Source organism: Vipera ursinii, assembly GCF_947247035.1.
Source record: "Vipera ursinii genome assembly, chromosome: 1".
Taxonomy (NCBI): domain Eukaryota; kingdom Metazoa; phylum Chordata; class Lepidosauria; order Squamata; family Viperidae; genus Vipera; species Vipera ursinii.
In genome coordinates, this window is record NC_139512.1 from 131,354,214 (window position 1) to 131,371,990 (window position 17,777).

A 17,777-nucleotide genomic window follows, 5' to 3' on the forward strand; every position below is an offset into this window, starting at 1 on the left:
GTAGGGCTTCATAGAACCGGTCAATTTCATCCTCTTCAGCACTGGTGGTTGGGGCATAGACTTGGACTACTGTGATATTGAATGGTTTGCCTTGGATTCGAACTGAGATCATTCTGTCATTTTGAGGGTTGTATCCCAGTATTGCTTTTCCTACTTTTTTATTGACTATGAAGGCTACTCCATTTCTTCTGAGGGATTCTTGCCCGCAGTAGTATACCTGATGGTCATCTGAATTAAATTCACCCATTCCTGTCCATTTTAGTTCGCTGATACCTAAGATGTCGATGTTTAGTCTTGTCATCTCTTGTTTGACCACGTCCAGCTTTCCTTGATTCATGGATTTTACATTCCAGGTTCCTATGGAGAATCTTTACAGCATTGGACTTTCCTTTCACCACCAGACATATCCACAGCTGAGCGTCCTTTCGGCTTTGGCCCAGTCGCTTCATTCTTTCTGGCGCTACTAGTACTAGCCCTCTGCTCTTCCCCAGTAGCATATTGGACGCCTTCCGACCTGAGGGGCTCATCTTCCAGCGTCATATCGTTTTGCCTTTTGTTACTGTCCATAGGGTTTTCATGGCAAAGATACTGGAGTGGTTTGCCATTTCCTTCTCCAGTGGATCACGTTTTGTCAGAACTCTCTGCTATGACCTTTCCGTCTTGGGTGGCCCTGCACGGCATAGCTCATAGCTTCATTGAATTATGCAAGCCCCTTCGCCACGACAAGGCAGTAATCCATGAAGGGGCCTCCCCACTTTACAGCCCACCAAAACCTGACCTTAGTGACACTTACTTTTTCCACCATCAAATGTCTTCTGACCACAAAGCAGCCCAATACTGACAAATGAAACGTGCTGCTGCTGTTTCAGTAATTCCATCTTCCAAGTGGTGGCCATAATAAACCTAGATTTACAATGATTGTTTTTGCATACATCTGCCCCATTTTGAGTTTAGCAATAGGCAAAGCAATCCAAAGGGGTTATAATTCACTGAATCTTGATGTTCATGAGAAGCATTTTCTGAAGTTTTACCCAGATATGATAGCAGTGATGTCACTGGCCTTTCCATAATCCTGAATAGCCACGAAAGAAATTGCATTTATTTTGACTGTAGTGAACCTCTGAGGATATTAGGCATACAGCTTCTGAGTATTTTTAATGACTTTTATAGTTATGTTGCTGTTTTTGTTCAAGGGTTTTATAAAGTTTTAACAGTACAGCAGTGACATGGGCAGTTATATAAATTTAATGAATAAATAAATAACACAGTCCCATGCCTGTTGAATAAAGACAATGCAGTGGACAACAAGACCTTTTTGGTGAGAAGTTAACACGTAAGAGACTCTCCTTGCCAATTCTCCATTGCAACCTTTCTTCTCGATTGTTTGTTTCTAATCTTAGCATAGTCACCAAGGGAGAATGCTAAAACTCATGGGAGATGGATACAGATATTGTATGACAGGGAATGATACTGGTAAATGAATAATAACGTTTTACATTTGCAATCTTTGTAGATTGAAAGGGTACAGAATCCTTACCTCTGGCAAGCCTATCAAGTCAAGAAAAAGCAAATAGATACACAAAATGGCCATGGAAACAATGAGAAGATCCTTTTCCATGGGACTCCCTATTCCACCGTGGTGCCAATTTACCAGACTGGCTTTAACCGCAGTTATGCTGGAAAGAATGGTAAGATCCTTCTAAGCAGATATAAAGGAATATGACATAAAGCGTTGTGTTTCAAAGATGTATGAAGATTTTTACACAGCCCAACAGCACCCTCTCCCCTCTCCTTGCCTCCCTTCCCTTCTGTAAGGTTTAGTGAAGAATTTGATTTTTTTTAAAAAATCCCTACAGGGAAAAAAAGACTTGCTGAAAGGAATACACTGTCAAAAGAAAAGTAAAGCTTAAATCCTAAGAGAAGAGCTTTGTGCTGTCCTAACCCTCTTTAAAAGGCAACAAAAACTTACTATAAAATGGCATTTAGAATCAAAGTGGCTGAAACAATGATAAAAGTGATATTTCATAAAAGTATTAAAACTGCCATAAGAGAAAAACTACAAACATCTGCAAACTCTTAGGCACACTGGGTTAGTTTGAATGGCCCCTTTCTGGGAGCTGTGTAGACTCAACACACAAAGAAAAGAGGAGGACTCTGACAAGCAGTTGCATTATCACACCGGGCAATGTGGTGAGAAGAGTTCATACACAAGAGTTTTATTTTCTCTCGGGGAATCTTGGGTCAATCAGATTGTGGGCTGTTCCCTGACACCACTGGATGACATCGCCAGGGCTCGTTGCCTTGGAAGAGTGAGGAAGATTCTCAGGGATGACTCACACCCTGGACAGTATCTCTTTACTCTCCTACCATCTGGTAGGAGAAATAGGAATATAGCCAGCCGTACCAACAGGCTGAAAAATAGCTTTTATCCGTGGGCTGTTAGGCTTTTAAATGGGACATAATCTTATGCAGAATTGACTTGGGAGGCCGGTGTGTGGTGTAGTGGGTTCACATGGTGTGGTGGGATGGTTTGTTGTCACTGTGTGTTGGGGGGAGAGAGCACAGGGGGAGGCTCAGCTAATCTCAATGTACACATGTTGTACTTTGACAATAAAGGTTTATTTATTTATTTATTTATTATTGTCAGCTCAGGGGGAAAAAATAGTATTCCTTTTCTATTCTCTGAGTCAGGGGTGTCAAACTCAATTTCATTGAGGGCCGCATCAGCATTGCGGTTGCCCTCAGGGGGCCAGGTGGGCATGGCCAGGGTGGGCGTGGCCTACTGGGTGGGCATGGCTAGAGTGGGTGTGGCCTACTGGGTGGGCGTGGCCAGCTCTACATCGTTGGCATCAAGGGTGCCTATGGGGGCCTGGGCAGGAGTGGGACAGATCTGAGGGTCTCTGGCAGGAGGAGGGTCTCTGGGCCAGGGCCAAGGCAGCGGGGGCCGTTCCCTCCCTGTTTCCAGGATGGCTTCGTGGGCCGCATGAAAGCACTTCGCGGGCCGGATCCGGCCCCCGGGCCTTGTGTTTGACATGTCTGCTCTGAGTGAATAGGATTGTGGCTGCTGAATGCTCAGAATCTCTCTGTTCAGTGGAAGGATTGAGGGTGCAAAAGATTTTGAGGAGAATGGAAAAGGCCATCAGGTTCTTATTTTTCACAAAAAGTGGTAGTGGTGACAACTCAATTTTGTAACTCCCTGCTTACAATGTACTGTTTGCTTTTCCTAAAATCAGGTTTCAATCAATTTGGTGTGTCTAAATGAACAACACAATAGGTGACTTTTAGAAATATAACTTGTTAGATAATAATGACTTAAAGCTGAAATACAAATACTGGTGTTTTGCATTGTTTATTTTATCAATATCTTATATTTTATACCTTTTTTTCTTGGTTTCAGCTGCAGTAATTGGTAATGGGACCTATTTTGCTGTCATCTCAAATTATTCTGCTCAGGACGTTTACTGCCCGCCAGATGCAAATGGGAGAAAATATATGTACGTTGCCCGTGTGTTGACCGGAGATTATTGTATTGGAAGATCAGGACAGATTATACCTCCATCCAAAAATAATGGCGGGTTTGACTTATACGACAGTGTAACTGACAACATGAATCGACCATCAATGTTTGTTATCTTTCACGATGCTCAGGCTTACCCAGAATATCTAATTACTTTTAGAAGATAGGTTAACAGGCAAAACATGATTTATTTCCCTTTCTTCTCATGTTAGAAGCAAGTAATTTGAACGAACCTTTTTAAAATACTTGTCACTTGAATCTCGATTCAGTATTTAGTTCCTCTCTAGAGTGGAAGACTAAAATAATCAAAATCCAATAGAGGCCAGAAAATGATATTCAAGAGAGGATAGAACATGATGATTTTCTGCATAGAGAATGTATTTGAAGGAAACAATAGAACTAAGCGTTACAATCTTGTAAATACAATGAAGATATATCCTCGACTTAAGGAACAGTTTGAAGTCTACTTAACAGTGATCAGATTTTGAAAGTGTCCTTTCAGTTTCAATGAAAGTCATTTTGCACCTCAAATGAAAGAAAACAATGAGCGGTTTTTCTACAGGTACACACTAATGCTTAAAACTGCTAAACCAGCGTTTTCTCCAATTTCTTTTTCTGGTGGTTCTCTCCATTCTAAATTCTGAACTTTGCTATCATGTCACTTTCCCTGTCCTCCACCAATTTATCTGTTTTTTCCCCAGGATCATTCAGCATCTGTTTCTGCCTGCCCAAAAACTGCATTTCCCTCTGGTTATAGGCAAATTATGCGCAAGATTATTTTTTATTATTTCTGGAGAAATGGTTAGCAACAATTAATAACATGTATTATTATTAAATATATGTATTATTGCTTGAGAAGGTAGTAAGAAAACAAAATTCCACTGTAAAGCTGGGAAAATTTGTAGTAGTTTCCATCTCATCCTTAATCTAAATTGCTTCCATGCTTATGGTACGCAGAAGAGAACGGCTTATGAGAAATATTACTACCAAATGGTGCTTTACAACATTGTGTCAGACTGAAAAAAATAAGATTCACCCTACAGCCATGAATTGGTCAGTCCAGCTGCAGAAAGCTGGTGGTGACCTTTCTGAAAGGACTTGTAGCTCACAAAGTAGCCATAGAACAACTTTAGTTGTTTTCAGGCAATGCCGGAAAGAGCCGTATCTACCTGATGAACTTCACAAGTCAGAAAGCGGTAGCCGAAATTTTCCTATCTCCAATGAACTGCTATCTCTGGTTGATTTTCCTCACTGCCATTTATAAATATAACAAAGTGATGTCAGCTCTCATCCTGCAAGATGATGCCATGTCTTAATTAACTAGGATTATCTTGGCCTACATACTGAAGTGCCTGTATTTATAATCTTTCTAAGAATTACCTCGTCAAGTAGTCCAATAAACTTTTTCTGACAAAAATGTTTTTGGTCTTCATGAATGTTCTTGGGCTACAGGAAGAGTGACAGCTTTAGGGAAGATTTATGGTTTAAACCATAGTTCAGTATGGATGGCCTTCCAGTTCTTTCAGTTCCTCAATTGGCCCTACTGATGTTCATTGGAGAACCATCAGTGGGTTTGGAAAAGCTTGTAACCCTACAGAAAACTTGGAATTTGTTTCATCTTGCACTTGTGCCAACAATTCTTTCGGATGCAATGTGTCTGAACTGGGGATTATTCCCCCCCCCTTCCTTTTCTAATTTGACGATTAGGGCACAAAAGAGATGGTTTTCTTGAAATCGTGTAGTTTCAGCAAAGGACACCTACACCAAACTCTCACACAAGTCCTAAATTCCCTATTAAAAATTAGCCTTGAAGTGCCAAATACAGGCAGTCCTTGAGTTATGATCACAACTGGGGTCAGAATTTCTGTTGTTAAGCAAAGCAGCTGCTAAAGGGGTCATGCCTGATTTTAACAATATTTTTGCCACTGTCATCGAGAAAATGCAGCGGTTGAGTGACTTCTGGTTGTTAAATGAATCTGGCTTCCCCAATGGACTTTTGTCAGAAGCTGGCTTGGAAGGTTGCAAATAGCACTCATGTGACCCTGGTACACTGCAACTATTGTAAGTACACACCATTTGCGAAGCACCTAAATTTTGATCCCTTGACCAGCGGGGATGTATGATGGTTGTGTGAGAACTGCTCATCGCTTTTTTCCAGTGATATTGTAAATTTGAAAGGTCATTAAATGAGTGGCTGTAAATTGAGCACTACCTATAATGGAGAGTTCATGATCAAGCCATGTTTTCCCTATAAATCACTGCAGAGAGAGAAATCAAAATCTGAAAGTTGGAAGAGGAGAGCGGTGTAGTGGTTAAAGATCCAGAATTGGTTGCAGCTGCACTTGGTAACTTTAAACTAACAAAGTAGAGAAGCAAGGCACGGAGCAAGATTTTCAACCGCCCTGATTTATTGTCTACTCCTGTACTCTTCCATAAGGGCAGGACACCATCTTAAATTAAATGCCTGCTTCCTTGGAAGTAAATACAGTATTCCTATTTAGTTGCTGAAAGGAGAGGTCAGTAAAGAAATTACATGAAAATGGTAAGAATATGATGTAGTTTTACAAGTTTCTTGGAAGAAAGTGTTCAAGCACCAGAATACAGGCTCCTGAGGTTTTTTTTTGAAATCAGGATGTCAAGGTAACAATCTTCAAAGAATATGCAAAATTATTTGAAGCATGAAACATCCCAGTAAGTATCCTTCCTCAGTTTGATAGGCTCACATAGCCACTGTCTAGATCAGGCAACATTAGGACTTCTGAATTTTAACTCCCAGAATTCCTCAGCCAGCCATAAGGAATTTTGGGAGTTGAAGTCCACAAGTCCTAAAGTTACCAAGGTTGGAGACCCCTGGTCTAGACCATGTTTTTGAATAGGTGATGGGAAATCAATAGGCAAAGTAGGGGAATCTCATCTGATTGGATATGAAACACCAATAATGCCAAATTCTTTATCCACCATCCTGCTTTAATATGATTTTATCATATTATGGGTACTTTGCTAAAATATAAGAACACACAACAGCTCTCTTTTAATTTTGAAGATTCACAACACGGCAAGGGCTCTGACACAGACTTAAAGGAAATTACAAGTTGAAATTCAAAAAAGTATCAAATGTTGTAAACATAAGAGACTAACTATCCATGCATATAGTCATATCTAGGCTTGATGTTAACACAATTGCAGTGAAGAAATTAATGGAATTTGTTTCTATGTAATATTTTTGGATTGCAGCTTTGATCAAAAGTATTAACAATTCTTTCAATCTGCATCTATAATTCTAAATACAACATCATTAAACAATTGTTCTGAAATTCTAAAGGCAAAGAATACTGCCAAAGCTATTTTTTATTAATCTTCCTCTGCTAAATTAAAATGATATATATATGGACAAGCTAGAAAGTCTGGACTGCTCACAGAAGTCAAAATATTCATTCAATTCCTTTTGCCTTCAGCTCTTCTCTAACACGTTTCAGATAGTTAGGATCAGGGTAACCAAAACTAGAAAAGAGACAAGAAAGAGACTTGCTTAAATCAAGGAAGCGCTAAACACAAATGTTTAATAATACTATCTGATGCTGAATTGAACTATTAAAAAATGTACTTAGTTTGCAAATACATAAACTAATTTAACAGTTTGAATTATACTTGAGAAAAATAATAATCTAATTTCACTGATGTACGAGAAAGGAATAAGTCGATGCATGTAATTATGCTGATACAAAGATCTAACAGGAGAGAAAATTGGTAGTTCAGGGTTGAATTGTGGGGTTCCTGATGCTTTCTGAGTTGGGTTGTTTTCTTGCAGACGTTTGCAAGAAAACAACCAAGTTTAGAGAGCACCAAGGGCGCCACAATGCAAAGATCTTCCTGATATTTACAATTTCTACTGAAAATAATTTACCATTATAATTCCTTAAGAAGCACACATTATAAAGTGTACCTGGTGGACTTCAAGAAGCTAATAAAACACTTTAGGGTTGCTTTTTTTAAAAAAAAAAATCTAGTTATATTTTAAAACAGACTTTACCATACTTAAGATAGCTTTAGAAAGAGAAGCTTTGCTTCAGGATCCCTTTTGTAGAAACCAGCGCTCCTACATTCCACAAGGCTTTCAAGGCAGCACATTTTCTTCCTCTAGCTCAATATTGGCTGAAGCACCCGTAGGGAGCTTGGATTTTAAGGGAAGTTAAGAAAATACATGGAAGGAAAGCGTCCCAACTTCTTCCAGGCCTTTTGCCTACATGCACTTCCCATTCCCAGATCGCCGCCCTTCACACAATCTGGGATAGGAAAAGGAAGTTTTGCTTTGAGGAAAAGGACTTCACTCAGAATTCCCTGCTCTTCAGACCCTACCCCAGTCCATTCAAAACATATTTGAAACACTTTAAAGGGGGGGAGGGAACCAGTGAGTAGACAAAGGATATTCCTACTACAATTGAATGAGAAGACTGATTGCCATGAGCTATTATTAGATTGGGGGGGGGTCTCCTCATGGCTGGCTTGAGAAATTCTGGGAACTGAAGTCCACAAGTCTTAAAGTTGCCCGGTTTGGAGAGCCTTGTATTAGATCAACCATTCCTAGCATATGCTGGATTACAAATCCCATGTTTCCAGAACATGGGTATTGTAATCCCATACACCTAAAAGGAACTCAACAGGAAACAATTGTATTGTACTATTTCACGGACAGCAAAATATCTTTGGGATGAAAACCTAGGTTTACTTCACTCGGCTTGGTGGCAGCTGTTCTGCTGACATGGATTTTATCAACACTTGACAAGTTCCAGAATAATCAAAGCTGCATGCAAAATTATATCAGGGGAAATCTGTTATTCTTTGTCTGTAAAAAAAATAATGAACTTACCCTTTTTCTCCTCCACATATACTAGTTTTGTGATGAATGTCATTCCAAGTAACCACATCAGTTGCGCCCGTGGTTCGCGACTGGCCCACTGTGAAAATCAAGCTTTGGTCGAAGGCCCGTTGCAACAACTTCAGAATTTCTCTTCCTTCTTTGTTATCAGGTAAGTATGCTTTGCGGAATGTTCCATAGAAAGGTTTCCCTGGGTGAGGATGCCTTTCCTGGTTTGGAAAGAGTCGCAGATGTCAACATTTGCAGCTTGTTCCAGATTTCATTGCAAGAGGCTAACTGTTGTGTAGCTATTCTGATATGAAGTGGAAAAGATGTAGCAGGAGGGAGGGAGGGGACAGGGACATATTTGCTGCACTGTCAGCACACTCTTAAAAAAGCGATGCCTCTTCCTGGCACTGACAGGGTAGAAGTGCAGCTCTGGGAAACCCTGTGCTTGAGTTACAGAAACAGTAAGGAGGCACCACCGGCAAGGCACAATAACCTTGATGCATGCTGTCATCCCCTTCTTAAATTGAACACATTAATTTTCCTGGAGCTGCAAGCTTTGTGAACCTAGGACAACAGTGATGATGAATCTGACATACATGTCAAAGGTGACATCCCATGACATCTTGAGGGAACGTGCCAGCATTTACCAACACCCCGACAACAAGTACAGTGGTACCTTGATATTCGACTGTGTCAAAACTCAGTGCATTTTGATGCAAACATTTTGTTCTGGTACTCATGATTTGTTTGGTATTCAATGAACTTGTTGGTACTGGCTGCCTTGTGACTCACTACATTATTCCTTAAGGGAAAAATCTATTTGGTACTCATCAAGCCTCCAGGAACCAATTAACAATGAGTACCGAGGTACCATAATTCTCAAAAAAACATGCCCTGTTCTCATGTGGTTCCTGAAGGCTGTGGAGGCCATGCAAGAAATGGGTGTGCTCTAAACAGCCTCCAGACCTTGCAGAAGTCAAGCAAGAAAACCATGCTCTTGTATGGCCTCTGAGCCTCCCAAAATTAGATGAGAAGAGAGCAAGCTTCCACTGAGGCTGCAGAGGCCATGAAAGAGCATTCTCTGAAGCCACTTTAAGGGTGTTGTGTGATCAGGTACTTCCTGGGGTCCTCTCAATAGAAAGAGATCACTGCCTGAAGGTAAGCAGTGCATAGCAGATTCGGTGTCTGTGTGCAGGGCTATGGGCTATTATACCATTCCCCAAGTCTCACGTACTTTGGAGAACAATGCAAGGTGACTTTTTGAGTACCAGTGGTGGCACGAGGACTGAAGCTGAGGTCCAAGCCTCTACTTCAGACCCAATCTCAGCATTGTTCCCAAGTGCTATTGTTCAGAGTGCCTAAATGGCCACTCTCTTTTGTTACAGGGGTGGGAGGAAGTGTCACACCAACAGTCAAGTTTGGAATTTTCCAAAGTTTTGACACTCTGAGCCCAAATAGTTCGCCATCACTGGCTTAGGAAAAGGCACAACTGCTTTAAGGAGGAACCAAGATGCGCAACATGCTACCACCATCGCTCTGTTCCAAAGTGTCTTTTTCTGCTTCAGATCCAGCTATATAGCCATACTTACCAAGCTACAAAACAGGACATTCCCAGCTACAGCCCACTTAATCAGAATCTGACTCCCAACAATGGGCCAGCCACGTTTCTGGGAAGGTCCCTCAAGTATGACACGAACTGATAGATCACTTTTTCTTAGTTTCAATCTCAAGCAGATTGTCCCTTTACTGCAGAGATAAAAAATGCACTTCCTTCCTTTCATTCCATTGTAGATATTTCAACTACCCTCCCACCCCAATCTGTTTGCTTTTTGTACCAAGCGATCATGCTCAGAACTTTTTTGGATGGTCAGGAAGCTTCCACTGAGGAATTTAAGATGTGACAAAAGAACATAATGGTGTCCAACCCTACCTTTATTAATCTCTTGGTTTCATTTACTGATTTATATAGTTCTTGTGATCAGCCCAAGAGACACATAAAGATAAGTTCTCAACATCACATAGGAAAAGATCCGGGTTCTAGTCCACTGGAGATTTGTATAAATCTTCCAAAGGTTTCTTATAAAAATAGCAATAGCACTTAGACTTATGTACTGCCCATAGTGCTTTACGGTAGGGGTCCCCAACCCCCAATCTGTGGACCAGTACTGGGCCGTGGCATGCCAGCAAATGGTCTGCACAAACAAGGAAAGCCCCATCCATGGAATGCAGGTAGCACACAAAACCACGTCCCCTCTGGTCTGCGGGAAAACCTCTCTCCACGTAACTGGTCCCTGGTGCCCAAAAGGGTGGGGACCTCTGCTTTACAGCGTTCTCTGAGCAGTTTACAAAGGTCAGCATACTGCCCCCAACAATCTAGGTCCTCATTTTATTGAACGTGGAATGAAGTAAGGCTGAGTCAACCTTGAGCCAGTCAGGACCAAACTCTAGGCAGTTTGTGGGCAGTTAGCCTCCAATATTGCATTCAGCCACCATATGCTGATGTTTTCTACAAATAAATCTGTGTCCCCAACACAGCACCACACCAAGAACACCGGTGCCAGCAAAATACCTCTTAGTATTCTCATCAGGCTCCTGATTTTATTTCTGTAAAGTTTATTTTAATTCAAAATATACTAGAAGCTTGCCTGCCAAAAAAATAGAAAACCAGCCTCTAGCAGAACCCAATAAAATATCTGCTTCACACAGACTTTGCCATTTCAAGCAAATATGGCAAATAAGGTGAGGTGGTTGCAGACAGACTTTTACTCCTATCCCAAGACTGAAGACCGCCTTCCCATAAAAAAAGAAAGATCTTTGGTACAAAAGGCAAACAATTAGGGGAAGTGGGGTGAATGGATAAGGAGAGGAGTGGGCAATCTGAATTGGGAAACCAACACAGGAAGAGAGATTAAGCCCCATCAACCACTTGTGTTACCTTTCCTATGATAATCATGGTTCAGAATATTTGGCAATGGATGCACCATCGCTTCTGGTGCATCTTCAACTCTGAAGGGACATAATGGCAGGTCGATATGAACTCCGCTCTAGCCTCTGCATAGATGTTTAGAAGATTTCTAAAGATTTCTAGATCTCTTGCTTTTGCAGTCCCAACTGAATGGCTATTACACTATTTCCTTGGAATGTAAATATTTTTTTTAAAAAAAAAACTGAAATTCAAGAGGGTGACTAATTATGGCCCAGAAACATCATACTGTTAAACTTACTGTCTGAATGCCATCGGGTATACGGTAAGTAATACTGATGGTGCCAGAGTCCTGATGACCAGGGAGGGAAATTCCAGTTTTGATGACATCCATTTTTCCTGGGGGCTGATTTCCTTCTATATTCCCATAGAATGCATTGCACACAGGGCAGACTGGTTTATATTTCATTGCCATTCTTATGCAGGATGCACAAAATGTGTGCTTGCATTTGGGTAGCACTTCTTTCTGGTGGATTGCGCTCAGGCAAATGGGACAGCATTCATCTGGTTGGACTTCCGTTGCCTTCCCTACTGGCTGTTCCTGGGAAGGAACCTGGTGGATTTTGTGATGACTCTGCGGCTCAAAGGAGGCGCCTCTAGCAGCCCCGAGACTGGAATCAGGAATGGCTGTTCCTTCACTATTTGCAGCTACGAATTCCTCACTATTCAGAGACTTCATCTTGACCTCTCTTTGCTCTGGGAGCTGATTTCCTTCCGTTGCCTTCCCTACTGGCTGTTCCTGGGAAGGAACCTGCTGCATTTTGTGATGACTTTGCAGCTCAAAGGATGCGCCTGTAGCAGCCCCAAGACTGGAATCAGGAATGGCTGTTGCTTCACTATTTGCAGCTACGAATTCCTCACTATTCAGGTACTTCATGATCTGCTTCTCAGCAGACAATATGTTTTCAGGAAGACCATAAATGGCCAGGTTGTATTTATCTAGAGCCAGTTGTATTTTGGGATGTTCATGCTGCAAATAGCTCAAGAATTCCCTCAGGTTTCTCTTCTGATCTTCCAGAGGTTTCAAAGGAATTTTTTTTGTTTGTGGACATTCTAAATACATCAGGTATAGATCCTGAAAATTCTCAGCAGCAAGTAAAGATTGATCTGATGATGCAAATGGCTGGGGCATAAAAGTGATGCATACTAACTGACCTTCATGACAATGCCTCGTCTCCATTCTAGTACAATACATCTGGTTTATTGCGTTAATGTCTTGACTTAATCTTGGTATGAGAAATGCAAATACCGCAGAGTCAACTTCAATGCTACATGGCTGTATGCGGGGATCATTTTTTTTATTCCAGTTCTTTGCTGCCATTTCATTTAACAATGCCTTTGCCTCTGAAACTTCCTTGGTGGGGCCTTGAAGAACAGCCGTGTCCTTGTACTTTTTAATAATAATGTGTTTGTATTTTCTTTCTATCATCTCACACACATGGCTCTCAATGAAAGGAACTGTTTCCTGTTTTAGATTTCCCGCTACTTTTTGGAAAAGCAAGACAAAATCCTCCTGAGCTTTCTTAGCAAGGTTTGGGACCTTCATTGAAGCAAACCAGACAGAAGTGATTCCATTCTCAGTGTTGCCTATTACTAATTCTACACTGAATGTCTCCTCAATTTTTTTAATTTCTTCCTTGTAGGCTCGTCTAAAATATTCAAAGATACCTGAAGGAACTTCCATTTTGGCCAGTTCTTCTAAATTGTGGTCTTCCTTTGCTTCATCACAATTGTCCTGCTTTTTAGGTTGCCAAATTTCACTGCCACGATGGTCTTTAAGGAGTTTCTCAAAATGACAGTATAACTTTTCAATATCCTTGTAGTGTCCCACCACCTTTTCAACACCAAAATGACTTGATGCTCTCTCTATTTTTAAGGTAGGACATACAGCGGTCACCTGATTTCTCTGCTGTTTAGTGAGCAAGTCAGTATTCAAGGTGGCAGAAACCTCAAGAAATATCTAAAAATAAACAGGAAGGGGGAGCACACAAGAAATTTGAGCCAGTACGATAAAAATGATATACCAGATTTAACAGAAAGCTTCATATTCTACAGTGAAGAATTTCATAGTGAGATAGCACCTTCCCACTTGAGTCATTTTCTGATATCAGCCTATTCCTTGGAGAAGAAGCTTCTAATAAAAAGGCTTTCCAGCATGGCAAACATAGTCTCCTACACTTTGGCTTTTAAAGAGGCATAAATGCTTATAAATATTGCAAATTAGCAGATACATAAAGAAGAGAAAGTCAGAAAGTTAATAATTTTTATAAAAAAAACTATTTTAAACAAAAGCTTAAAAATGTTTTGGTATTTTGAATTAAACTTGTTTTGTTCATCTGTATTTTCTTTTATCAACATGTATAAATACACAGATGTGCACATCCACATACCCGTGCACCCCCACTTATACCAAATAACAATATACAACAAATAACAAATCTATGGCTTGAATTTGCTAATTGGTAGGATGTCATTATTATGTAAAATTAATTTATAGAAAATAGAATGTCTCACAACATTGAAGATTCAGGATTTTCTATGGTCACCTGTAATGTGGAGACGGCTGGCAGCTAACGTAAGCATTCTAAACTAAGCAGACATAGAGGCTTACCTTTTTTCTAGCACTTTCATGACCAGCTGCATAGATTTTCTCTTGCTCGTTTTTAAAATCATTCTGAAGAAGCAAAAAGTTTGAAGAAGGTGGAGTTGAAACTGAGCCTATCACACTGTTTGTAAAATCTGTTTCTGCCGCATCAACCACAGCCAACTCCGAATCTGGCAAAATTCTTATCTCCAGAGTTAGTCCCCCAACTTCTATACTATGTCCATGATGGGCCTTCACGCTCTTCTTTGCTATTGCATGTTAAGAGAAAAAAAGAATATTCAAATACGTATTTGTCTTATGTTTTTAGTTATTACACCATAAGGACCCAGATTGTTGGGGGCAATTAAGCTGACTTTGTAATAATGCCGCTGGGGTGTGTGTGAAAGCCCTAATAAACAGGCATATGCATAGAATGAAGGCTACTGCTAAGCTTGTAAGCCGCCCTGAGTCTTTGGAGAAGGGCGGGATATAAATGGAATTAAAATAAAATAAATGGAATTAAAATAAAAATAAGCGGGTACACACATCACACGAAGCCGCTCTTTGAGGAAGACTGAGAAATAAACAATAATAAATTGGTTAGTGTTAGCATATTGCATCAACTCAATCACAGAGATACACAATTTATAGAAACTCAATCACAGAGATACACAATTTATAGAAATACTATAGAAATATTGCAGCTTATAGAAATCTAACTTGCATGTCTAACACATACTGCTTCTCAGGCTCCAGAAATATTGAAACAATGTCCTACATCTTTCATATTGAGGACAGGTTTAAAAACCTATATAAGGTGAAACTCAACTTACCTTGGTAATGGAATTGTGTACAAAACAATTTGGTCTGGCAGCCTGGAATCTCTATGCCCAAATTTTATGAGAGACTAATAAAGAGAAGATTGCTCTCTACATCCTGATGCACCTCTTAATTTCAGGGCCCCCATGGAATAAATTCCAGCCTCTATGACCACTGCAGGAAATGGTCATGGAGGCAGAAGATAAATTAGACCTCTACAGTCTTCCCTGAGCTGAAGATTCTCCACTTCAAGACCTAGAATTCTCAGCAGTAACCATGCTGGCTAGGAACTTGGGAAGTCCATGCATTTGGAAAGCAGCTTGGCTGATTATTCCAACTTCTCCACCATAAATGCACTTGGAAGATGGATTTATTCCTAGTCATTGGGAAGTTAGTTGCTTTCCATAGTGTTCCCATTCTCCGTGCCCAGCATGAAAATGCAGGGAACTTTTCCCTTAAATAATAAACGAATGTTGAAATTTGTGGGTTACTCATAAGGCAGCATCACATAAAAGCAACCAAAAGCTTTTGTGATTCCTACCACATTATAAGTCTCAGTCTAATCCAATAATCTTAGAATTTCCTAATAGAATTTGTTTCCATTACTGGGAGGGAGATGGAGAAGGAGGAGAAGGAAAGGGAGTCATAAAATAGCTTAGGCTTGAGTGGCAATCAACATTTACAACCACCTTCAAATGCTTTTTACTGTTTGAGACCTCGCTCAATTTTTCCCTTACCTCAATGCTCCCCAAACTTAGCAGCTTCCAGAGATGTGGCCTCCCAAAGTTCCTCAGGCAGGATGGCTGTTTTTGAGAAGTCTGGGAGTTGACATCCAAATCTCTGGAAGTTGCCACAGTTGAGAAATATGGCTAGGTCAGTGATTTCTTATAAGGGAGAAAAAAGTTCCCTAGTCTGTAGCCTCTAGGAAAACATATGAAAGTATGAATTTGCAACACTCATTGGCTTGTGTAAATAATTTCTCCTTCTAGCTACCTTGTCCTTTGCAAAGCTAGTGTGGTTGCTTTGAAGGTCATCCCCAGTTGGCTTCCTGTGTCTGTTCAGGACCAGACAACCTTTCAGCTGGGGCTGCCAACATGTGAAACACAATGCATGAACACACCTGTACAAATTCCTGGAGAAAGTCTCTGAAGCAGTCATGCTGCCATTTCCAGAGGATGTGGCTGTGTTAAAGCCTCAATGGATGTTTGTCTCATATCAAAACATTTTGTAAAAGGCCTTTCTCAAATGCTAGTCTGTATGATACCAAAAGGCGGCTGATTATTAAGATCATCCACGCCATAATAAAGCGAAAAGCTCACCACTACCCCTTCTGACAAAAGCTTTTTCATGGGAATTTGGGGAGCTACAATCTCTAACCCTATCCCTAACCCCAACTCCGATGTAAGCCAAGTACACTTGCTCCAGCTGCAGGCAGATGTCTCAGAAGATCACTGAACTTGATCAGAACTGTTCTGTACTGGAAGCAATCACACAATTTAAAACAGGCTTTGCTCTTTCTATGCCTTCGAATGCTTTTGATATTTTGGTTCTGAACGTGCAACACACTTCTACATCATGGTTTAACTAGAAACGTATTATATCTCAGCATGTTCTGGCTAGCCTATAGTGTGGATTATTTTAATCACAAATCAACGTGTCACAACAATCAACGCCGGGCAAATATCAGCCTGCAGTACTGTATTCTAACCACTGCGCCACCATTTGCTATTTTGCACTATCTTGTTTTTTAAAAAGTCCTAACAGAGTGTGTCATTCCCAAGCTACCGTGAAATTTATCGGAATAGCCACAATAGGTCAAAAATCCCACTAAAGCCGCGAATCCCGCCTGATCGCTCCCTTCTCGTCCCGCAGGATACCTTCTTCCGACCAGAACTGCACGGAATAGATGCCCCGTTCGCGGTCTTCCACTCTCACGTTGCATTCGCCGCCGCCGGATTTCTTCGCGGACTGGAAATGGATGGCCAACTTAGCCTCCAGTTTCTCTGCGAAGATGTTGGGAGGGATGACCTGAACAAACAGCGGAGTAACGCAGCTGGCCGCGGCCATTTTCCCTTCCTAAAGGAAGCTTTCGCTTAGCTTTCGCTTTCGTTTCTTCGCAAGCGATCCTGGCCCAAGCGCCACCGAAAGCGAGAACGCCTCCCTTGCACGACGCGACGTCACCCCGCGCAGCTCTGTGGCTCCGGTTTCCAGCGCCGCCCACTGCCTGGTCGAGAGAGCAGCAGCTGGCCTGAACGGGCGCTGCTTCCAGCCGGAGTTTTCGGCGGAGGGATTCTCAGGCGAGGGTCGAAGGGAAGCAGCGAGCGAGCTTTGCCCTTCGCTTCGGTTCTGTTTCAAATCGCTCCGCTCCTCCCTAAGTTGTACGTGTTCCTGTAGCGTAGGCGCAGGGGTCTTCAAACTTGGCCCTTTTATGACTTGTGGACTTCAATTCCCAGAATTCCTCAGCCAGCTTGTCTGGCTGAGGAATTCTGGGAGTTGAAGTCCACAAGTCATAAAAGGGCCAAGTTTGAAGACCCCTGGTGTAGGGCCTCTTTTCCTGGCTTTTTAAGTGGGGTTTCCTATCTATGGATGGTTATTTCTGTGCTTCTCCTCTTGCCCATTTTGAGTGGTTACTCCTATACTTTCGCATCTCGGCACAGATAAGCGACTTGTGGACTTCAACTCCCAGAATTCCTCAGCCAGGCATGCTGGCTGAGGAATTCTGGGAGTTGAAGTCCCACAAGTCATAAAAGGGCCAAGTTTGAAGACCCCTAGGTTAAAGCACTAGGGACGCAGTGGCTCAGCGGGTTAGGACGCTGAGCTTGTCGATCAGAAGGTCGGCAGTTTGGCGGGTCGAATCCCGAGTGCCGCGTAGCAGAGTGAGCGCCTGTTATTCGTCCCAGCTTCTGCCAACCTAGCAGTTCTAAAGCACGTAAAAATGCAAGTAGAAAAATAGGGACCACTACGATGGGAAGGTAACAGCGTTCCATGCGCCTTTGGCGTCTAGTCATGC

At 41.5% G+C, this 17,777-nt stretch overlaps 2 protein-coding genes across 3 annotated transcripts in view; one reads left to right on the top strand and one right to left on the bottom strand.

Moving 5' to 3' along the window:
* The window catches only part of LOC310648728 (protein mono-ADP-ribosyltransferase PARP14-like), a 44,553-nt gene extending 39,269 nt beyond the window's left edge, over positions 1-5,284 (top strand). The window contains exons 16-17 of the mRNA XM_083376747.1: positions 1,514-1,688; positions 3,398-5,284. Of these exons, the coding sequence (XP_083232873.1) occupies positions 1,514-1,688; positions 3,398-3,684 (462 nt within the window). The 3' untranslated portion in view covers positions 3,685-5,284. The remainder of the gene's footprint in view (positions 1-1,513; positions 1,689-3,397) is intronic.
* A 1,179-nt stretch (positions 5,285-6,463) lies between these two features.
* Positions 6,464-16,869, bottom strand: DTX3L (deltex E3 ubiquitin ligase 3L). Of its 2 annotated transcripts, XM_083376756.1 has the most exons (5): positions 16,645-16,869; positions 13,976-14,217; positions 11,606-13,324; positions 8,385-8,602; positions 6,464-7,018 (listed from the first exon to the last, which is right to left on the bottom strand). In XM_083376756.1, exons 1-5 carry the CDS (start codon positions 16,832-16,834, stop codon positions 6,949-6,951), a joined length of 2,439 nt encoding a protein of 812 aa, XP_083232882.1. In that variant the 5' UTR covers positions 16,835-16,869; the 3' UTR covers positions 6,464-6,948. The 2 variants fall into 2 exon arrangements, with proteins under 2 accessions (XP_083232882.1, XP_083232883.1); XM_083376757.1 differs by lacking the exons at positions 6,464-7,018; positions 8,385-8,602 and adding an exon at positions 8,963-11,387.
* Between the last annotated feature and the right edge of the window lie 908 nt (positions 16,870-17,777).

What these genes read in the sequence shown, in the direction of transcription:
- DTX3L (XM_083376756.1), bottom strand. Translation starts at nt 16,834, where the DNA reads ATGGCCGCGGCCAGCTGCGTTACTCCGCTGTTTGTTCAGGTCATCCCT. An exon ending in GCAGTTCTGGTCGGAAGAAG is followed by an intron (nt 14,218 to 16,644) that starts GTATCCTGCGGG and finishes AACATGCAATAG; the next exon opens with CAAAGAAGAGCGTGAAGGCC. An exon ending in ATATGTGGAGGAGAAAAAGG is followed by an intron (nt 7,019 to 8,384) that starts GTAAGTTCATTA and finishes TCTCTTTTCTAG; the next exon opens with TTTTGGTTACCCTGATCCTA.